The 15,973-nt window shown below is 43.0% G+C and overlaps 1 protein-coding gene across 2 annotated transcripts in view; it reads right to left on the bottom strand.

The window, feature by feature from the left end:
- The window catches only part of LOC106610241 (cubilin), a 29,489-nt gene extending 14,381 nt beyond the window's left edge, over window positions 1-15,108 (bottom strand). For both annotated transcript variants that reach the window (XM_045722809.1, XM_045722810.1), the window contains exons 1-7: window positions 14,859-15,108; window positions 9,764-9,894; window positions 6,287-6,380; window positions 4,388-4,528; window positions 3,837-3,934; window positions 2,139-2,265; window positions 1,115-1,297 (exon numbers count right to left, since the gene is read on the bottom strand). In XM_045722809.1, coding sequence (XP_045578765.1) covers window positions 1,115-1,297; window positions 2,139-2,265; window positions 3,837-3,934; window positions 4,388-4,528; window positions 6,287-6,380; window positions 9,764-9,894; window positions 14,859-15,009 — 925 coding nt within the window. In that variant the 5' untranslated portion in view covers window positions 15,010-15,108. The remainder of the gene's footprint in view (window positions 1-1,114; window positions 1,298-2,138; window positions 2,266-3,836; window positions 3,935-4,387; window positions 4,529-6,286; window positions 6,381-9,763; window positions 9,895-14,858) is intronic.
- Between the last annotated feature and the right edge of the window lie 865 nt (window positions 15,109-15,973).

Below are 15,973 nucleotides of genomic sequence, written 5' to 3'. Positions count from 1 at the left end.
GACTAATGAAACAAATACCAAAAGATAGTTTGGGGGTGGAATTGTCCTTTAAGCTGCCTGTCAGCCTCTTATCATTGTGTCTATGTTAGGAGAAAGGCAGCGATAACCATTATGCCAGCATATCACACCGGTGATTATTTACCAACAAACACTGCTCATCAATCAGCTGGTTTATACTGATCTTCACAACATAGCCAACGATTTACATCCGTTAAGCTGCGTCCCAAAATGGCACCCTATTCACTATATACAGTAGTGCACTACTTTTGATAGGGCTCTGGTCAAAAGTAGTGCACTATATAGGGAATAGGGTGTCATTTGGGATGCACAGCTAGAGTATGGAAGTTGCTAGAGGCAAAGTTATGCCTGCTATGTATGCCTGCTGTGTGCAATGTGGACATAGTTTAGCAATTTACCTTGCTGATGAAATCAATCATTCTATATAATTTAAACGAATGAAAAACTAGAAAAAGAGGCAAGTTTTGACAAAAATGTTCTGGTGAGGAAGGTTTAACAACATCAATACTGTTGCTGCTGCAAGCCACTGAATTCCAATCAATTATACCACGGAGAGAGCTCACATATTTCAACTGGAGTCAAGAGGAGGAGGAAGGAGGGCTACCTGCAGAAAGTCAATACAGCTGTAACTGTGGCATACCAAGTACTTAGGTCTATATGAAAATCACAATTAGAAATACAGGCTAATTCCTAGAAGGGGCATATGACCTCTGAACGCGGCAATCTGACTGGTCCACTCATAGATATAGAACTGATATATTGTCTATGGGTACACTCATAGATATAGAACTGATATATTGTCTATGGGTACACTCATAGATATAGAACTGATATATTGTCTATGGGTACACTCATAGATATAGAACTGATATATTGTCTATGGGTACACTCATAGATATAGAACTGATATATTGTCTATGGGTACACTCATAGATATAGAACTGATATATTGTCTATGGGTACACTCATAGATATAGAACTGATATATAATGTCTATGGGTACACTCATAGATATAGAATTGATATAATGTCTATGGGTACACTCATAGATATAGAATTCTATGTTATTCTGTGGTTTTCCCCGTAGTGTACTGACCGGCTATAGCTGGTGTTGTGGGCATCATGGTGGTAGGTTTGACCGTGGTCGGGATGAGGCTGGTCTTGGTGAATGTGGCACTGAAACCCTTGGAGGTGAGAGTGGCATCGGTTTTGAAACGCACCACCATCGTGTTGCCGCTGGAATCCACGCGGCCTGGATTCTTACTACCACAGAATCGACCTGTGAGAAAACAACATTTCACTGTTCAGAAACCCCTAAATAGTTTGATTAGGCCACTAATCAAACTACACAGTTCGTTATAATAACCCAAACTCCAATTTGTGGTACACTGATGTAAAACCTGGACAGGCCTTATGCACCACTTGAATTGACCAAACAGTGACACCAATTATTATTTGATTAATTCACACAAGTATTGTACCGGTCTCTGCATACATAGTAAGCTCAATAATAACTATAAATACAGCTATTTTGCATAATTTCTGTTTGTAGAGATTACATTTACATGCCGGTCTAATTTGAGAACCTCTCTCTATTTTTCCATCTTCCTACCCCAAACTTTTAATGAACATCATATCTTATTCATGCAGCCTGAAGTGAATTTGAGTGTTGCTGTATGCATAGTTGATTTCACTCCCCACAGCCTGTTTCAACTGCCAAGTGCTCCCGTTGCATGTCGATTAAGATACAATACCTCCTAAAACAAGTTCATTAGTAAAGTTGCTCAAATTGTGAGACTTAAGAATGTATTGATTGTGGGTTTGGAGGACTGAAGATGTTGCACTTGTTGCCACAATCTCTCTGTTCTCATAATTGAAAATCCATGAACAAAAGTAGCCTATTATTGAAAATGAATATTTGAGTGTACCCATATTATGAGGGTAGGGTATAATTAGGGTATTTTGACATATTATGAGACTAGTGAATAAGTACATTTTTAGTGCTGGCCTACACATATTGTGCAACAGGTGTGTAGGCCTAAGTATATCTGTACTATAAGTATCTATACTAGTCCAACTGCTGTATACCAGAGTTAGCATAACACAGAGTGATGTCTTACCCAACATGGCGGAGCCGGTTTTGTGACCATCGTAGACATCTACGTAGTCTTTACAGGCCTCAGGGACCAGGTCGAAGGAGGAGAACGTCAGTCTGATCTTCTCTCCCTCTGGTACAGTGATCCTCCACTGTGGACCACATACACATACTATTTCATTTCACCACAAATTTCATACACAAACACATCCATTTAGTTTTTACCACAAACATCCATTTCAAAGACATCCATTTAGTTTTTACCACAAACCTCCATTTCAAACACATCCATTTAGTTTTTACCACAAACATCCATTTCAAACACAAACAAATCAATTTTGTTTGACCACAAACATCCATTTCATACACGAAGATATCCATTTTGTTTGACCACAAACATCCATTTCATACACGAAGATATCCATTTTGTTTGACCACAAACATCCATTTCATACACGAAGATATCCATTTTGTTTGACCACAAGCATTAATTTCATACAAAACATCCATTTAATTTGAATACAAACATCCATTTTATTTCCATTACTTCATCAAACATTCAATCAATTACAAAGATTAAATCAATGATCAAAGATCAACGATTCAATCAATGTCAAGATAAATCCGTTGGTAGAGTTGATATAACCATATGCACCAACATGAGTCTGATATTCCTTCTAGTAGATTCTGGTGGGGGCGGAGCTTTGGCACACAGTTGAACGTATTCATATTCAAAGGCAGGGGCTTTCTAAGTAAGGCACAACCTTAAGAAAAACATTACTGATAGAAGTTACATTTCTAGAATAGACACAGTCACTCGTCAGCAGGAAACGGGCAAGGGTGTCCTTTCTCTACATTTCATTTCCATCTACATTGCTTTAAGCAAAATTTATCCTCAATGTTCCCATCCATCTATTTCTCTCTCTTTCTGCCTGGAGGGTGCCCAGGTTGCAGACGGCTGCATGCACTGCATATTGACACGAGTCATGAATAAAAATCATCCAATATCTCCTGGGCTGTGACGGTTTGGACAGGAGCCCATCCGCCTCAACATCCAAGCCAAGAAGGAGACAGAAAGCAACATGAGCAAGCCAGATAATACACAGCCAAACAACAGGACCAAGCATGAGTCCCAAATGGCACCCTTTTCCCTACATAGTGCACTACTTTTAACCAGAGCCCTATGGGACCTGTAGTGCACTATAAAGGGCTATAGGGTGCCATTTGTGACGCATCCCAATGATCTAATGATCCAAACCAAGCAAAAGCTGACGTCAAAGCGCTCCGCCGTGCTCTGAGCCAAAAAAGACGCGAGTTGCTCCCCAATCTCGATCCACTATCCAGAACATCAAGCATGGTCAACATCCCCCTGTGTTCAGATGGTGCCCAGTGACCATGGATTTACTAAAGGGGCACCTCATTTGAAAACACCCCAAAATATAGGAGTCCGTTTCCCCATTGATTGTTATTGATGCAGCTTAGCGCCATACAGCACACGACGTGACGGGCCATGTTATTATTATTAACTTCCTCAGACAGAGAGAAAGGTGCTATTGATTGTAAAGTACCTCACAGAAAGACTGGGGCCATATAAACAACGTGCTGTGGATAATACACTACTTGGTAGAGAGGTGCTGTTGTGTGTACGGCAGATTGTGTGTGGTACCATGGACGGCATGTCCTTGTGGAGGCCGCGATAGTGTGTGTGTGTGTGTGTATGTACCTGGTAGAGAGCCCCGTTCTCGTAGTTCTGTGCTGGGAACCCAGGGGTCAGTAGATCCCCGCGGTCACCTTGGAGAGCGCCACCAGCCCCGGCTATTTCTGGAAGCAGGGAGCATGGAGATGGAGAGGAATTCAGCTGAACAGACACCTCAAGGATACCCACCATCCATCCATCGCTTTCTCCCTGTGTCTCTCTCTCTGTCCTCCTCTGTTACTCCTTGCTGTCTCTCTCTCTGTCCTCCTCTGTTACTCCTTGCTGTCTCTCTCTCTTGTCACTCCTTGCTGTCTCTCTCTCTCTCTCTGTCACTCCTTGCTGTCTCTCTCTCTCTCTCTCTGTCACTCCTTGCTCTCTCTCTCTCTCTCTCTCTGTCACTCCTTGCTGTCTCTGTCACTCCTTGCTCTCTCTCTCTCTCTCTCTCTCTCTCTCTCTCTCTCTCTCTCTCTCTCTCTCTCTCTCTCTCTCTCTCTCTCTCTCTCTCTCTCTCTCTCTCTCCCCTGAAAAGCTCTGAATGTTCATAATTCTCATCACTATTGATTATGGTGTTATTTTACCTAAAGTACTCTCTGGTGTCACAGCTTGGTACTTTGCTTTGAATCCCTTGTCTGTATTTCTGTCATTGGTGTCAAAGAACAACAACATAGAGTTTCCCAGTGACACTATGGGCCCGGGTTTGGAGCGCCCACACAACCTCCCTGCAGAGCCAAACAGAACAGAAGAAAACAATATGTGGATTACTGTACATATAGAACCATTTATGTCAAATCAATAGCTACTGGTCATACAGCTGGACCAATATGTATAGTACAGTATATCTATATACCATTGATATTTTCAATACATTCCAATAAATGCATGTATGCATTTTTGTTGCTATGTTACAAAAACAGTCGAGTAATGTCAAACATCAATGTGACATTCCGCAGTGCAGTTAACCTCCCTCTGAAAGTCTGTAATCTAGTTAGGGGCTGTAACTTAAAGTGGAGTAGTGAAGAGGCAGGCCAGCCAGGCTTATAGGCTGTGTCCTCCGTGAACGCTCTAATTTGGGTTTGACATCAAAGCTCAATACCCTTATAGCCTTGGAGTGTGGATGGTCCTGTGGGGCTGTGTGTTGAGGGTGTGGGGAATAGGGGACACTGTGTGTGGAAGTGAGAGAGAGAGAGAGAGAGAGAGAGAGAGAGAGAGAGAGAGAGAGAGAGAGAGAGAGAGAGAGAGAGAGAGAGAGAGAGAGAGAGAGAGAGTGTGTGTGAGGTGTGTCGTGCTGCAGCCAAGGGACAGAGGAAGTGAAGAGCCAGAGGTGTTGCAATAACACTGCAGGGTTAGTTGTGTGTGTGCGTGTGTGTGTCTGTATCTATTTGTGAGAGCAGACGTTTGGCTGTGTGTTAATGTGTGGCACAGTGGAAAGGGTAACACAGTTGAGAACGATGGTGTGGCATCACATCTACATCCACCAATCTCTAACTATACGGTATAGAAAGTATAGAAAAGTACTGAAAAAAACGAGTCCTATTCACAAGGTTAACCATCAACGCTTTTGCACAGTCACCTTAATAGTTCCACCTCACACTTCACATAGCTTCCCTTGGCTGTGCCAGACATCCCAGCGTGTCAGTTAAGAGGTGAGAACGGACAGTTAGAGAGAGAGAGAGAGAGAGAGAGAGAGAGAGAGAGAGAGAGAGAGAGAGAGAGAGAGAGAGAGAGAGAGAGAGAGAGAGAGAGAGAGAGAGAGAGACTCTGGCTGGGTGTCTGATTCTCCCATCCTGTCAGAAACAGTCTGAAGAGCACACACCATCACCTACGGGCGTAATAGAATATGATACGCAGAGTAAATTAAATATCTAAATGTAATATGTTTGCTCAAGTAAATGAGCTTGTAATAAAATGGGAAAAGCTAGTGATGGTGGGGAGAACCTGGTGGTTTGAGTTGTATAAAGTCAAGGAGGAAAGATCTGAGGATAGATCAAACAACTGAATATGAATGTACGATGTGCTGGAGATTGTATGGTACTGGTTTTGAACAGGCTCAAAGGACAGAAATGGAATTACATTCCTTTGAATGAAATCCCTTTGTGCCCCACCATGTGAGATGTGACACATACCTGAAGACATGCCAAGGATGGATCCCCTACCCTACACCTGTATCCCACCTCTCAAAACCCTGTGTGGATCAATATCTGATCTGTATAGCGAGCTATTTGAGAACACACACACACACACACACACACACACACACACACACACACACACACACACACACACACACACACACACACACACACACACACACACACACACACACACACACACACTACCCCCCACTCCGACACACACACCTTCCCATATGTCTCCCCCTCAGGTTGCAGTAATAAACGTTGGCCTACCAAACCCTTTCCCTGGATGTATTGGCCTTATTCCACTTAATTAGTCTGGCTCCAGTGTCTCCAGTGTCTTACCGATGACTCCCAGGTTGTCCTGTATTGTAAAGTAGTCTGCTGTGCACAGGTCTGTTGCCTCCAGGGAGAAGTCTTCAAACCACAAATTGATCACCTGGAGTAGAGGAAAACAAACAGGCAGGTTTTTATTATTCACTGTCTTAGAGACTGGAGCAGTAGACATACTGCTACTTAGTAGGAGGCTTGACTGCGTGTGTGTTGGTGTGTGTGTGCGTATGCGTGTGCGTGCGAGTGAGTGAGAGAGAGAGAGAGAGAGAGAGAGATAGAGAGAGAGAGAGATTAAAATCGAGACGACAGGGAAAGAGAGAGGAACAGAGAGAGAGAAGGAGAGAGAGAGGTAGGAGAGAGAGAAAGGGAGAGAGGGGGGAGAGAGAGAGAGAGAGAGAGCGAGGGAGAGAGAGGAGAGAGAGATTAAAATCAAGACGACGGGGAAAGAGAGAGAGGGGGAGAGAGAGAGATTAAAATTGAGACGACAGGGATAGAGAGGAACAGAGAGAGAAGGAGAGAGAGGTAGGAGAGAGAGAAAGGGAGAGAGAGAGAGAGAGAGAGAGAGAGAGAGAGAGAGAGAGAGAAGAGAGAAAGAGAGGAGAGATTAAAATCGAGACGACAGGGAGAGAGAAAGAGAGAGAGGGAGAGATAGAGGAGAGAGAGGGGGAGGAGAGAGAGAAAGGGAGAGGGAAAGGGGGAGAGAGACAGACAGAGACAGAGAGAGATAGAGAGGAAGGGGAGGGAGGGGAAGAGAGAGAGAGTGAGAGAGAGAGAGAAAGGGGGAGAGAGAGGCAGTCTCAGTCTGGCTTGCTTGGCAAAGTGAAAATGTTTTTTGTTTTCCTGTCTCCTCTCCTTCTCCGGATGTCGTAGCTTGAGAGAATGAAAGAGATGGCAGAGCAGCCATCTGTCACGGTGTGGAGCTGTGTTTACCCATGTCTCATAGCTACATCTGATCTAAGGGCTTTCTGTTCTGTTCGCCTTGCCTACCGTACTGTTATACCCTGGTGTCTGTCTATGGTTGCTTCCTAAATGACACACTATTCCCTATTTAGAACTATGGGATCTGGTCAAAAGTAGTGCACTACATAAGGAATAGGGTTCCATTTGAGATACAGACTTATGGCTACGCCTGACATCCTTCCAGCTCAGAGACTCATATCAAAAGCACTATTCCAATGAAAGATCATTGAAATGATGATCTGTTTTGGTGGTGACGGTGATCAAAGATGGCTTTTAAAGCATTGTTCCGCTGCAGGTTTTGTTCTATATAAGTCAACCAAGCATTCTGGTTTAGAATTGGTTTTTAAAGTGCAATATCTTTCAAAGTTAGTGATGTGGTTAATTTGATGTTTTTAGTCATTATCTTAATGGTTTCTGCACCTGCCAAACATTCGCCCTAGCCGCTGTGCATTAATAAAAGATAAGGGGATCTCTTTGATGAATATTTATCAGGCAGACACAGAATATCCTTTAAGGACAAGAGACCCTGTTCCTTACAATATGACTGGGTTCCCATTTTCCAATTTCCAAAATGGCCGCCTATTCTTATGTCCTCGTCTCCTCTGTATGTGCACTGATGGGTGAAAGCACAGGGCATGGAAAGGTGTCTGGCGTGTTACTTCCACCCATCAGCCCCTGTCAGATCAGTGGTCGTCATGGAAATGACATGAAGCTTTTTTAGAGTATCTCTTGAAAATGTAGAATTCTTAACAATGCATCCATTCTTCCTTTCTCTCTTCCATGAGGTAGTCAATGATCCAACCAGTGACTACTTCAATTAAGAAAGAAAGAAAGAAAGAAAGAAAGAGAGAAAGAAAGAAAGAAAGAAAGAAAGAAAGAAAGAAAGAAAGAAAGAAAGAAAGAAAGAAAGAAAGAAAGAAAGAAAGAAAGAAAGAAAGAAAGAAAGAAAGAAAGAAAGAAAGAAAGAAAGAAAGAAAGAAAGAAAGAAAGAAAGAAAGAAAAGGGAGGCTATTCAATGACATTTGAACAGAGCCTATGAGACTTAGTTGTGTTTTGACATGTATACAAAAATATAAACGCAACATGTTAATTGTTGGTCCCATGTTTCATGAGCTGAAATTAAAGATCCCAGAAATGTTCCATATGCACAAAAAGCTGATTTCTCTCAAATTTGGTGGACAAATTTGTTTACATCCCTGTTACTGAGCATTTCTCATTTGCCAAGCTAATCCATCCACCTGATCAGTGTGGCATATAAAGAAGTTGATTAATCAGCATGCTCATTACACAGGTGCACCTTGTGCTAGGGACAAGAAAAAGACACTCTAAAATGTGCAGTTTTGTCACACAACACAATGCAATTGGCATGCTGACTGCAGGAATGTTCACCAGAGCTGTTGCCAGAGAATGTAATGTTCATTTCTCTGCTTTAGAGAATTTGGCAGTACGTCCAACCTGACTCACAACTGCAGACCACATGTAACCACGTCATCCCAGTACCTCCACATCCGGCTTCTTCACCTGCAGGATCGTCTGAGACCAGCCACCCGGACAGCTGATGAAACTGTGGGTTCGCACAATCAAATAATTTCTGCACAAACTATCAGAAACCATCTCAGGGAAGCTCATCTGAGTGCTCGTCGTCCTCACCAGGGTCTTGACCTTACTGCAGTTCGGCGCCGTACCCGACTTCAGTGGGCAAATGCTCACCTTCAATGGCCACTGGCACGCTGGAGAAGTGTGCTCTAAACAGACAAATCCCGGTTTCAACTGTACCAGGCAGATGGCAGACAACATATATAGCGTTGTGTGGATGAGCATGGTGGTGGTGGTGGGGTTATGGTACTGGCAGGCATAAGCTTCGGACAACGAACACAATTTAATTTTATCAATGGAAATCTGAATGCACAGAGATACCGTGATGAGATCCTGAGGTCCATGATCATGCCATTCATCTGCCGACATTACCTCACGTTTCAGCATGATAATGCATAGCTACATGTCGCAAAGATCTGTACACATTTCCTGGAAGCTGAAAATGTCCCAGTTCTTCCATGGCCTCCATACTCACCAGACATGTCACCCATTGAGCATGTTTGGAATGCTCTGGATCAACGTGTACGACAGCGTGTTCCAGTTCCCGCCAATATCCAGCAACTTCACACAGCCATTGAAGAGGAGTGGGACAACCTTCCACAGGCCACAATCAACAGCCTGATCAACTCAATGTGAAGGAGATGTGTCGCGTTGCATGAGGCAAATGGTGGTCACACGAGATACTGACTGGTTTTCTGATCCATGCCCCAACTTTTTTTAAAGTGTGGAATCCATAGATTAGGGCCTAATGAATTCATTTCAATTGACTGAGATCCTTATATGAACTGTAACTCAGTAAAATCTTAGAAATTGTTGAATATTGCATTTATATTTTTGTTCAGTGTATTTGTTTGAAGGAAAGAGCACAGTAAAATGAAAAGGTTACTGTATAAAAGTCTTTGTGTTTTGAATATGTTGCATTGTGGTACTTACCATGCCTGGGTCTACAGTGATGTGCCAGCTGCAGCTCATGCCGTTGTCGTAGCTACTGGGGTGATTCATGCTGGTGAACTCCCCTGACGGGCCCTTGAGAGCCCGAGGACCCCCGCATCCCGAATTGACCTCTTGTCCCACACACACACACACAAACACGCACACGCACACACAAACACACAAACATGCACACACACAAACATACACACACACACACAATTGATTACATGAACATTCAGTTGATGTGACAGCTGCAGGGGAACAGCTTTGGGTAATGTTGTTCTGGAAAAACAATGTCTACCGACAGAATCATTTGTTTTGATTATAACCCTTGTTATTGGGCTGTTATGTATAACATGGAAGGGTAACACAATGTCAATATTGAACATCCTGCTGGGACAGATTGTTTGATGATATAGTGGCACTACTTACGTTAATAAGAGCATTCGAATTGAGGATTGCTTTACCAGTCCCATTAAACAAAAGCAATTGGTAATTGGTAATTAAAGCAATAACATACAGCAATAACCTACCCTCATACAATCGTATGGCCAATGACAACATGGTCAGCAACTACCCTATACAACCAATACAGTACAAGTTTTTTTATATAATTTACACACATATACACTGAGTGTAAAAAATATTAGGAACACCTTGCTAATATTGTACCCGTTCTTTTTGCCCTCAGAACAGCCTCAATTCGTTAGGGCATGGACTCTACAAGGTGTCGAAATCGTTACACAGCGATGCTGACCCATGTTGACTCCAATGCTTCCCACAGTTGTGTCAAGTTGGCTGGATGTCCTTTGGGTGGTGGACCATTCTTGATACACACGGGAAACTGTTGAGCATGAAAATCCCAGCAGCGTTGCAGTTCTTGACACACTCAAACCTGTGCGCCTGGCACCTACTACCATACCCTGTTCAAAGGCACTTAAATATGTTGTCTTGCCCATTCACCCTCTGAATGGCACACATACACAATCCATGTCTCAATTCTTTAAACTGTCTCCTCCCCTTCATTTACACTGATTGAAGTGGATTTAACAAGTGACATCAATAATGGATCATAGCTTTCACCTGGATTCACCTGGTCAGTCTGTGTCATGAGAAGAGCAGGTGTTCCTAATGTTTTGTACATACATATATCTATCCCTTTGTTGACTAGTGGCATATATATGGTGCATTCGGAAAGTATTCAGACCCCTCAAGTTTTTCCACATTTTGTTATGTTACAGCCTTATTTAAAAATGTATTAAATTGTTATTTTTCCTCATCAATCTACACACAACTCCCCGTAATGAGAAAGCAAAAACAGGTTTTTAGATTTAAAAAAAATCACATTCACATAAGGATTCAGTACTTTGTAGAAGCACCTTTGTTGAAGCAGTTGGGAACCACCAAGACTCTTCCTAGAGCTGGCCGCTCGGCCAAACTGAGCAAGGGCTTTGGTCAGGGAGGTGACCAAGAACCCGATGGTCACTCTGACAGCGCTACAAATTTCCTCTGTGGAGATGGGAGAAACTTCCAGAAGGACAACCATCTCTGCAGCACACCACCAAGCAGGCCTTCATGGTGGAGTGGCTAGACGGAAGCCACTCCTCAGTAAAAGGCACATGACAGCCCGCTTGGAGTTTGCCAAAAGGCACCTAAAGACTCTCAGACCATGAGAAACAAGATTCTTTGGTCTGATGAAACCAAGATTGAACTCTTTGGCCTGAATGCCAAGCATCACGTCTGGAAGAAACTGGGCACCATCCCTACAGTGAAGCATGGTTGTGGCAGCATCGTGCTGTGGGGATGTTTTTTAGCGGCAGGGACTGGGAGACTAGTTAGGATCAAGGGAAGGATGAACGGAGCAAAGTACAGAGAGATAGATCCTTGATGAAAACCTGCTCCAGAGCGCTCAGGACCTCAGACTGGGGTGAAGATTCACCTTCCAACAGGAACACGACCCTAAGCATACAGCCAAGACAACGCAGGAGTGGTTTCAGGACAGGTCTCTGAATGTCCTTGAGTGGCCCTGCCAGAGCCCGGACTTGAACCTGATCTAAAATCTCTGGAGAGACCTAAAAATACCTGTGCAGCGACACTCCCCATCCAAGCTAACAGAGCTTGCAGAGAAGAATGGGAGAAACTCCCCAAATACAGGTATGCCAAGCTTGTAGCATCATACCCAATAAGACTCGAGGCCGTAATCGCTGCCAAAAGTGCTTCAACAAAGTACTGAGTAAAGGGTCTGAATAATTATGTAAATGTGATATTTTCAGTTGTATCTTTTTTACAAATTTGCAAATATTTCTAAAAAACTTTTTGCTTTGTCATTATGGGGTATTGTGTTTAGATTGATGATAAATGTTTTTTAGTACATTTTAGAATAAGGCTGTAACGTAACAAAATGTGGAAAAGTTCAAGGGGTCTGAGTACTTTCCGAATGCACTGTATAATGTAGACAGATGCTAGACAGTATTTGGCCTTTCAATATACCACTAGCTACGACCATTACTTCAAAGTGCAGACATTATTCCTGGGCAAGGTTTATTGAATAAGGGATTTTGTAAGGACGAATAAAAGGAGAAAGGAGATAAAAGGGAGAGAGCGAGAGAGAGAGAGAGAGAGAGAGTGAAAGAGAGAGAGAGAAATAGAGAGAAAGAGAGTGAGAGTATTTGCATTATGCTAGACCAGTGTACTGTGTGAGTGCTGTCTCTGGAGTCAGCCGCGTCTCCTAAGGCTGTCTCACTCACAGAAATGGATGAAAGCCATTATTCTTAGGAACGAAATGACTGATTTGGCTAACCAAGCCAAGGTAGCGTGGGACAATGTTAATAACATCATAGATTTTATATGATTTAAATGCATTTTTACAGGGTGGGGAAGGCTGTATTTTTTGGGAACCAGCACAAAACTGTAAAAAGGCACCAAGATATGTTGCAGATATGTGGACTATCTTATATGATAAACAGATCATCATTGAGACCTTGTCAGAAGCCAAAACAACACGCATGTTAAATCACATTTTAACTCAGGTGATTTGATGGATTGTTTTCTAACTATAGATGAAATAGAAAGACTCAAAACGGAGGGTTGAAAACAAATGCAGACGTGACAAATTGAGGACGTATTTGTCATGCTTTCTATGGTGACAGAGTGACACTATATGAAAAATACGTCCAGCAATCCATAACAGTGCTTGGAACCGCATCAGTGCATCAGTAGCCAGTGGTGAGACCAATGAGATGCCAATGTCCAAGGGGACCAATTAGACTTTCAGATATCCCTAACGGTTCGCAGGAGGTTTGACTATAGACGTTCCCTCAACGTTAGAGGAACCTTTGCCTTTTGTTGTTGTTCTGTTCCTCCACAGACGTACTCCACAGCTGGGTCTCAGCTCGGACTGTCTGTCTGCCACACAGTGGCAGGGGACGTCACTGTGACTCACATCACAGAGGTACCACAAAGACACAGAACCCCCTTAGAATATAACTCTCTGTCTAGCCCTGTAGCCAAAACGGATGCACATTCAATGCCAGAAGTATTCAATGCCATTATTACTGCAGCAATGAATGCCGTTGGTTTGTTATTACGGTACACAATGAGCCAGATCGATCTTCTATGCTTATCATTTATTGCTGATATGGAAGTGTGGTTTATTTTAATCATAAATAATAAAACATCTGTCAGAGACAGAGATACATTAAGAGCACAACGTACAGTGATAGAAATTGAAACAAAACAGACAACAAACATCACTTTTCATCTTCTTGTCAGAAAACTCACCACCAGCCGACAGCCGTTACCCATCCACTCCCCAGACGCTTAGCTAAGCCTGATATTATGGTACATGTATAATGGTCCATCAATCACAAGGGTCCATAAATCACTGTTTCATAGTCCTGCTGAGAAGGCGTTGAACTTTCTGGTGTGAGTAGAGCTATAAACATTCATTTGAAAGACATTTGAAGGGTTTAAAGTTTAGTATTCACACCTCCTTGACAGTGATGAGGTTTAGAGGGATAGAACAACTCCTAAGTGTTTACAGTATATTTTATTTATTTATTTATTTTCACCTTTATTTAACCAGGTAGGCAAGTTGAGAACATGTTCTCATTTACAATTGCAACCTGGCCAAGATAAAGCAAAGCAGTTCGACACATATAACAACACAGAGTTACACATGGAGTAAAACAAACATACAGTCAATAATACAGTACAAAAATAAGTCTATATACAATGTGAGCAAATGAGGTGAGATAAGGGAGGTAATGGCAATAAATAGGCCATGGTGGCAAAGTAAATACAATATAGCAAGTAAAACACTGGAATGGTAGACTTGACAGTAGATGAGTGTGCAAAGTAGAAATACTGGGGTGCAAAGGAGCAAAATACATAAATAAATAAATACAGTAGGGGAAGAGGTAGTTGTTGGGGCTATTTATAGATGGGCTATGTACAGGTGCAGTGATCTGTGAGCTGCTCTGACAGCTGGTGCTTAATAAAGCTAGTGAGGGAGATAAGTGTTTCTAGTTTCAGAGATTTTTGTAGTTCGTTCCAGTCATTGGCAGCAGAGAACTGGAAGGAGAGGCGGCCAAAGGAGGAATTGGCTTTGGGGGTGACAAGTGAGATATACCTGCTGGAACGCGTGCTACGGGTGGGTGCAGCTATGGTGACCAGCGAGCAGAGATAAGGCGGGACTTTACCTAGCAGTATACATATAAACATATATACAGTAGTACTAATCATCTGGCCTACATGAATGTGTTTAAAGTATATAGCAGCTCACCACCAGGTAGCCTAGCAGTTAAGAGAATTGGGTCAGTAACCGAAAGGTAGCTGGTTCCAATCCCTGAGCTGAAAAGGTGGACAAATCTGCAGTTCTGCCCTTGTGTAAGGCAGTTAACCTCCAACAACAACTTCTCCCCAGGCACCGATGACGTGTATATGGATTAAGGCAGCCCCCCGCACCTCTCTGATTCAGAGGGGTTGGGTTAAATGCGGAAGACACATTTTGGTTTAATGCATTTAGTTGTGCAACTAACTAGGTATCCCCCTTTCCCTTCCCTCCATTTAAACATACAGGTAGTACACTACTCACCTTCATCAGTGGAGACGCTGTTCTTGTCAGTGAAGTAGATGACCACCAGTCCGATGCAGGCGCCAGTCAGAGCCACAAACAGTAGTACCAGGCTCTTCTCCAGGGTACTCAGACCCCTGGACTTGGGTCTCTTCTTTAGGTCTTCCTCCATGTTCTCTGTTCACAGTGGTGGAGATGTGCAGCTGTGGAGCAAATGTGCTTTGCCTCTGGTGCACCAGCGTCTCATGGTCTGGTCCGACCTTTGGTAGACTGGCTGTACCTTGGACTCGCGTGTCTGTGCGGAGAGTTTTTGACTGTTTAGGATTTTTGGACATGTTGTAAAACGTGTTTTTGCGCGCATAGGGTAAATTAGTTGATGTCATTTTGAGTCTCAAATAAAACCATTATGATACTGTACATAGCTTCAGTAGGGGCAGTGGTACATTTCTTACCTCTCACCTATAACTTAACCTGTTGTAGGCTACTATAGAACCGTTATACACACTGTTGTACAGTATAGCCTATAGCAGGGCTATTCAACTCTTACCCTATGAGGTACAGAGCCTGCTGCTTTTCTGTTCTACCTGATCATTAATTGTACCCACCTGGTGTCTCAGGTCTAAATCAGTCCCTGATTCGAGCGCAACATTGAAAAAAACACAGTGGAACTGGCTTCGAGGTCCAGAGTTGAGTTTGGGGGGACTATGGTATATGATCTGTGTTTACGCAAGCCTTGTTTATATTATTAACTTTGTCCCTACACTCGACCCCGAATCTCATTTCAAAACATTTACTGTCTCAACCTCAGCTTTTATAAGAGGAGCGGGCCCGTCACGCAGTGCACTGCAATTATCGTCAAGCTTACTAATTGATTGATGTAGTACAGAGCACTTCTGGGCTATGGTTAAACTCTTTAATGTGGCTTAAGTGCCAAAGCACTTAGCATTAGCGATGGATTTGATTAAAGTAAAAGGAATGATGGGGACTAGGCTCACGGGAACCTACTGTTTAGTCATCTATGCCCCATAGGAGTCCCACAGATGCTACCTGGCAATCAATTACCGTTTGTTAAGCTAATGGATAATGTGCTAGAAACAGGCTTGTAATCCTGCCTGTTGGAATCAGGGGTCCCTTCC

The sequence above is a fragment of the Salmo salar genome, chromosome ssa08, assembly GCF_905237065.1.
Source record: "Salmo salar chromosome ssa08, Ssal_v3.1, whole genome shotgun sequence".
Taxonomy (NCBI): domain Eukaryota; kingdom Metazoa; phylum Chordata; class Actinopteri; order Salmoniformes; family Salmonidae; genus Salmo; species Salmo salar.
Note: the sequence above shows the minus strand (reverse complement) of the source record. Positions and strands in the feature narration are given on the sequence as shown.